General features: G+C 25.6%; 1 protein-coding gene across 1 annotated transcript; it reads left to right on the top strand.

The window, feature by feature from the left end:
- LOC145847354 (uncharacterized) lies at window positions 1-3,542 on the top strand. Its single transcript, XM_082953580.1, has 7 exons — window positions 1-125; window positions 184-266; window positions 558-639; window positions 865-1,029; window positions 1,553-1,813; window positions 2,135-2,307; window positions 3,345-3,542. The coding sequence occupies exons 1-7, from the start codon at window positions 68-70 to the stop codon at window positions 3,435-3,437; spliced, it is 915 nt and encodes a 304-aa protein (XP_082809706.1). The 5' UTR covers window positions 1-67; the 3' UTR covers window positions 3,438-3,542.
- Window positions 3,543-7,358: the final 3,816 nt, after the last annotated feature.

Here is a 7,358-nt window from a genome sequence, read left to right as displayed (position 1 = left end):
GACTTTGAGTGTTAGGATTTAAAATATCTTTAATTTTTGATTTTTTTCGTTCGACTTCAAAGAGTGTATGGAGTTTTGGAAGAGTTATTTTTGTTTCGGGCTTCTAATTTTGGTGTTCGGTAAAAGTATGTTTTTTATTTTATACTTATTTAATTTTATGTTACTTTTTTTTAATTTTTCTAGATGCATCGTCGGTGCCAGTATCACAAAAGCCAGAAGTTCCAGTTGAGTTGGACAAAAAAGAAAGTCGTAAAAACAGTGACACGGTTATTATTGACAAATTTTTATTTTACAACTTTTTATTACTAAAAAACTTAAGATAATAATTTTTAGTGGTTTCTCTTATGTTTATTATGTCTATATAAAGACTTTTTATTAAAACAAATTAAATACAAATATTGTAGCCTACACATAAAAAAAAAATTTTGAGTATAAATAATTTGGTAAAAAACTATAAATGCTAGCTTTAATTCGATTATATAATTTTATTGCGGAAAAAAAATGTTTTTTTTTGTATTATAAATATAACATATTGTTTTAAAATTTTATGTTCGTAGGCAATGCAATGCGTCTTAGAACTGATTGAGTTGATGACTTCAGATTACTCAGAGTTGTCACAAGACTGTGAACGAATAATGAGTTTGTTTTTTTTTATCGGAAAGCTTTTTAGTAGCATTCTTGTAATTTTTATAGTACAAAAGAAGTTCATGTAAAAAATAGATAATTAGTTTTTTAAAATAAAAATTAGAAACTAAAAATTGTTATGCAACTACACTAACATTAAAGAGTAGTTTTTACGCGTGTAGTCAATATTAGATTAAAGTGAAGTGCTCGGTTTTATATAAAACATTTTTTAATTTGAAGACCGTTTAGTTGACGAAACGAGCAACTATGACGTAGTTAATAAGAAAAGCGACGTTGACGCGGATGCTTTAAAAACCCTTATCGAGCCCAAAACTTTGGAGAAACCCGAGAAAGAGGTGCCGGTTGCCGAGGAAGAAAAAAGATCTCGTAACAGCGCAATCAAAGGTAAGAACTTCGAATAGTTTGCAAACATGTTTACTTAAAAAATAACTTTCACTTGAGGTAGTTTTTCTATTGTGGGTACTTGATTGACGTAGAAATTGAAAAAAAAACTGTATTATAGAATTTATTAGACTTGCATATTTTTCTAACCAACTTAACGAAAATTTAAGTCAAAAACTAACAAAAATATTCATGCTTCGGTTTCGATAACTATACCCTACATTTGAAAGTAATATAGAACTAGTTATTAACATTAAAAATTAAATGTAAGTTTAAAAAAGTAACATTTCTTTTTATTTAATAGGCGAAAGCAACTTACGCATTACAAGTATTTTTTAAACTTTCTTTAATCTGTTTAGAAATTCAAATAGAAAAACTAAGCTTGTAAGCCTCATCTATAAAAACATTAACACATTTAAGTTTAAAACGTATCAGCTTCAGAAGATATATTAGAGAACAAACTAAATTAAATATTATGCCCAAAATTTACTTCGACTTCTATAAATTAAAAATTTACTTTTTGAAGCGCTGGAGATGATGAAAAACCCGCGAATGAAAGCAACTTCCGCACCTGCCAATTTAAAAGCCGCCAAAAATGTCGACGAAACTTTCCAACCGAACCTCGTCGGCGACAGCTTTGAGGAGGAAATAAAGTTCGGCAAACCGTTTATGACGTCATTCAACGGAGTGGACGACAAGTTTCTTATTGTTCCGATGCGCATGAGTGAGTCTGAAGACGAATATGTGCCAATCGAAGATGCTAAAATTTCACCTGACTTGTACGACGGTAATAACTCTATTGTATTTGTTAGAGTTAAGATATTACAGTAAACAAGCATTAATATGTTGCTTCTAAAAACCGTTCTAATAACATTAATCTTTTGTATTGTATTGTATTGTTTCGTTTCTACCCAGCACTTAGTACTTAAAAAACATTTGAAAAATTGAAAAGCTTTTCGCTTTGCTTTTTGTGTTTGCTTCAAAGTATTTTCAACTAAGTCTTCATAAAACATAAAATAACTAACTGGTTTAACATTTTTTAAGCATATATTTACAAAATTATTAAGCGAAGGCATTGCAAATTATTTTTATATTATTATTACCGCAGACCTGTACTCTTTGGAGCCCGATGACCTCAAAGACGACGATTATCTCAGCGAACTCGAAAAGCTTTCACCGCAGAATGGAAAGGATTATGACGTGTCGCGTGACCCGAATCTGGACGACCTGGCTCGCATCTGGGGAAATCTGAACCCGAAGTCCGAGCCGAAAGATGCCGACGTACGTTTGACATTTCAGAACTGTACTGTGTACAAGTGGCGACGTGTGGTATTATTTTTAGGATGTGCGGAAAATTTACAAGTATTTTAAAAACCGTTAAAGCTTTTTTTATGCTTGGTTTAGCAAGGTTAAGGTACTACAACTACAGCAAATTGTTTTTAAGCAAAATTTTATTTATCAAGTAATATTCTTAAGAGCTGTTTAAAACTACAGTGAGTTTTTACATCTAAATGCGACGCCTCATCTATATACCCAACGAGTTGTTAAGTAGTTAATATGTACATTGTATTAAAAAAAAACAGGAACCGTTTTTTTTGTTTATACTTCATTGTTGACTTTTTAAAGATTAAGTAGTAAAAGTTTACAGTTGTTTTATTTATCTTGTTCACCGATCTTTTTTTATAAAGAGTTAGTTTATGTCACGTTGTTTCTTTCAGGAGACATCAGATAGATCAATACATTTGTTCGCTCACAAAATCGATATGAGTTATTAAGAAATATCAGTTTGAGCATTATTGAAATAAACTTTATGAAAAATAAATAAGAACGGCTAATTAAAAACTAGGATTTGATATAAAAAATTGAACAAAAGTAAAAGAAAAGCAAGTGATTTTTATTTTAAACTAAACAACAGTATCTACTGCTGAAATTTTACCGTTATTATGAATAACAATATGTTATAATATTGGCAGATATTTTTTGTTTATTAAACGTTAAAAAAACGGCTTAAAATATTTGGTTCTAGGACCTAGGGCACGAAGAACCTTTCGGTTATCGAGTCGCAAACCAATTGGATACCTTTTAACGTTTTTTCCAGGACAAATACATTAATAACAAACTTTTAAAATACTATATTGTAAAAAAATCTGTTATTGTGATACTAATTAAACATAAGTAATTAATGTAAGAACTTCTGCAATTTTTTTTTTTTAATTTATATTAAAGTTAAAAAAAAATTATTTTAATAGTTTGCACAACATACTTTTAAAGCGTGTAACTTACCTTTTTACAACTTGAACTAACTAAAATATTTCCAGGAAGATGAAAAAATAAAAGACGGCATGTTGTTCGACTTAGAGATGGATCTTGAAAAGCTTAATGAAGACTTGAAAAGTTTAAAGAAACCGTAATTAGTTTCTTTCTTTTTATTTGTAAATATTTTAACTGTTGGAGTCAGACGTACGACAGTTTTCTACATCACTACTTTATTTTATTTAAAAGCTTAGTTCAAGTAAAACTGCTGTAACGAGTATATGCTTATCAAACGTTTAGTGTATTTCTATAAGCTTCTACTACTTTTTACATTCCTTGTTAAAGCTGAAAAGCTTCGACAATCAATGTAGCTTTTGTAAATAATTCTATTGTACATACTTTAAACTTGTGCTTGATTGAAATTATACCAACATTCGTAGCAATATGCTCGAATTTACTATGACTAGATATTTATTTGAGACAGACATCCAAATATTTTTGGTGTATAGTTATTTTAAAAGTTATAACTGCCAACATGTTAAAAAAGAAGTTAGGTATATTTTCCAATTCACTGATAAAGACGTATTTTTTTAGTTAAAGTGGCTGAAAGAATGCTTTTAAGATGTTTTGTAGTAAATATTTTGCTTTTAGTATCAGCTTTCCACCATTAAATGTAATGTGTATTTACATTTTTACTTTTTGAAACAATGTGTGCTACTCGCTCTAATGTACATTGCGATGTTTTATATACAACAGTAAGATTTTACAGTGATACTTGATATACTTCGCTCTCTGTGCTTTTATTTGTTGTTCTTTTGAATTATTTTCGGTTATATGAAGTTGCAATACTACGTATACTTTTCTCTCTTGACTTGAGTAGTATAAGTGTAAATATAGAAGTGTTTTAAAAAGTTGTATGAATAAAATAACACAAAAAAAACATTGTTTATTTTGTTGTTCTTGTTAAGTAATTACAACTTTCTCAGATAGAAATAACACGTAAATACCAAAAGAAATACATGTTATGCTTAAAGTTTTAATGAAATAAAAACATTTTCAAGAAAACTGATTTTAGTCATGTTCAAAGCACAAATGTCAAGTGCTGAATATAGATGGAGCTTTCTCTATTATGTTTTCATTTCATAATAACATGGTTAAACTATCCTTTACTTTCGTGATTCTAATTTAAAATTTACGTTAACTTTTTGCTGTAGTTTAAAGATTTTTTATAAATGCTTAATTAAAAAATATTTTAAGATTACTGTTATATAATGTAACATTAGTAAATAAAGTTTTGTTCTTGTCCTAGAAATTTTAAATCTTTTTTTTTTTTGCTTAGTTCAAGTAAAGTACTTAAGTCGACTAAACTGCTTAAAGCTTCTAATAAAACAATTATGCCTTTATAGTTACAACTTATTAAATTGATTGATAATTTTTAAGCAAAAAAAAATCCATATTTTATTATCGGGATAGTTTTAAGCTAAAAAAATGTTTAAGCTACGATCTAATTCTACTTAATACTATAACAGTAAGTAATTTTTTTAAAGTAAAATTAATTAGATTAATTTAAAAGTAAGATACTTTTTACACGTTTAATAATTATTATTATTCGATTATTTATACTTTTGTTGTGCAGGGAACAAATTCTTATTTACTTTAGTTTACCAATGTTCGCAAATAAAGTAAAATTAGATGAAAATAATGTTACAAGCTTTTATAAAATTAAACACTTCTTTAGTCTCTAAAATATTGAACTTAATATGTACTTAAACTAATTTTATCTTGTTTTAAGTAAAATTAAACTTATTAGATTTTAATGTATAAAAACTATAGTTAGTTTTATCACTAGTTGTAAAGTTTGTCTTAGTTTCAAATTAAACAATTGTTGTCAAGTTTATCATAAAATAACTTTTCTTTAGAAATTATTTACAAATAATTCATGTTGAAGTAAAAGACATATATTTTATTTTTTTTTAATATTTACTTGAACTGTAAAAAGGCAGTTAAGCTTTTTTTTAAACACCTACAATATCAGCTTTAAAAAAAAAACTTAAACTTTAATTGATCTTGGTTTTTATTAAAAATTGACTGCAATATTAAAAAAAAAATATTTAAAGATAATAGTTTGTAGTTTTTATACCAACTAGTTTAAGAGCTATAAGTTTGTATAACTGTGATTGCGAATAACTTTTACAAAATTCTAGATGTAATTTTTTTTAATTAAAAACTTTACTAAAGAACATTATTTTAAATAAGAGTTCAAATAAAAATAAAGGTAACAATTATGCAGTAGTTATAAAATAGTCAATTAGACTAAAACTATTTTTAATAAATTATTACAAGCAAACTAGAGACATAGAAAACATTTACTTAATTTTTGACTTTAAACATATAGAAACTTATAAATATTAACAAATTATAATAAAAATTCACAAATTCATTTTTCATTTTACAATTTTTCAATCATTCATGGATCAACTAAAGACTAAAGTTCAAATTTCTATATGTAAGTCGCCAAAATTTATTTCAGAAAGTTTAAACAAAAAACGTTTATTCAGTATTCAAAACTCTTCGTTTCTAGAATTCTAAAAACTCTTCTGGTCAAAACTACAAATAAACACTTAATTAAAAAACTAATAAAGACCAAATTAATTACTTGTTGATAAGAATATTTTAAGCGATTGATGTTTAAAAGTATTATGTACGCTTAATATAATAACGTTAGGGTAAAAGGTTAGAATAAATTGAAATATTATTTATAATTATTATTAAACATTTAGACCTTAAATTTTTCAAAAACTTTGTCATCTTTTCGGCTTTATATAGCTTTGTACTGTGCTTAATACTTCAATAAGGAACTCCTTGTAAACTATAATATTTATATTAACTTTTTTTAAAGTTTTTTTCCAAGAAATGTTGCTACTTTTTGTTGTGATATCAAAATGTTTTCAAAAATTTTCACTTTTATTAAATTCCATTGTATGTAGTCTAAATTGAATATTTAAAAATAAAAATCTTTGAAAGCTATATTTATACAAGACGTTAAAAGGTATCCGTGGTGTGCAACTTGATAACCGAAAGGTTCGTTTCGTTGTACACTAGGTCCTAGAACCAAATATTTTAAGCGTCTTTTTTGTCGTTTAATAAACTATATAAAAATATTAAAAGTATAAAACAAAGTTTTGTGATCAAATAATTTATATTTAAGTTTTGTCATAAATAAAAAAAAGTTGAACCTATGTCAAAACAGTATTAATCTTATTCTTAATAATTACTTGACTAATTTTAAAACGAAATAAATAATAACCATACAACAAAACTTTGTTATAAAAGACTTTGTTATACTCCTTTAAAACAACTAATTTGTTTAGTTTGACGTAATTTACTGTTGTTTAAGAAAAATTAGAATAGAACATATAAATGAAAAAAAAAAAAAATTCTTAAAAAAGTTTGAAAAGGAGTTTATTTTTTTTTTTTCATAGAAATTAAAACAAGGTAGCTTTTGTAATTACTATATATACTAAGTACAACTTTTTAACTGATGTATAAATTTGAATAAACATGATAGCACTCTTTAAATTAACATTATTTAGAAAAGTTTAAGTTTTTTTTTCTTAATTGCGTAAAACAACTTGGTTAATATATAAAAAGTAGAAAGTAAGAAAAAAAAGTACCTTTTAGTTAATGAAATAGTAATTTGATTACTATACAAAAGAATGTTAGAAATGTGACTGTAGATTAGAATTTAGATAAATGATGTAGATTTTTTAAATATTTTAAACTAAAAGTATATGTTCGCATTTAGTAATAAAATTTAATTTTTTTTAAGCATAAATCATCTATAAGAGGAAAAACAAATTTAATACGAATATTGTATACAACTCTTATCAAAAAAGCTTTATGGTTATAATTCTAAGATATAGTTAAACTTTTGATACCAAATCTTATTTTTTAACTAGTTCGAACTCGAGATTAAAAAATTAAATGGTTATAAACAGTATTTTGTTGCTTTTAATTAGCTAATTAGATTTTAAAACAAATTACTATTTAAAAGAACTAACTTGTTTAATAATTACACA

The sequence above is a fragment of the Thalia democratica genome, chromosome 1 (genome assembly GCF_965202585.1).
Source record: "Thalia democratica chromosome 1, ktThaDemo2.hap1.1, whole genome shotgun sequence".
NCBI classification, from domain to species: Eukaryota; Metazoa; Chordata; class Thaliacea; order Salpida; family Salpidae; genus Thalia; species Thalia democratica.
The sequence above is the reverse complement of the archived record's forward strand: the minus strand, read 5'-3'. Positions and strand labels throughout refer to the sequence as shown.

What these genes read in the sequence shown, in the direction of transcription:
- LOC145847354 (XM_082953580.1), top strand. Translation starts at nt 68, where the DNA reads ATGGAGTTTTGGAAGAGTTATTTTTGTTTCGGGCTTCTAATTTTGGTG. An exon ending in AGACTGTGAACGAATAATGA is followed by an intron (nt 640 to 864) that starts GTTTGTTTTTTT and finishes TTTAATTTGAAG; the next exon opens with ACCGTTTAGTTGACGAAACG. An exon ending in TCGTAACAGCGCAATCAAAG is followed by an intron (nt 1,030 to 1,552) that starts GTAAGAACTTCG and finishes TACTTTTTGAAG; the next exon opens with CGCTGGAGATGATGAAAAAC.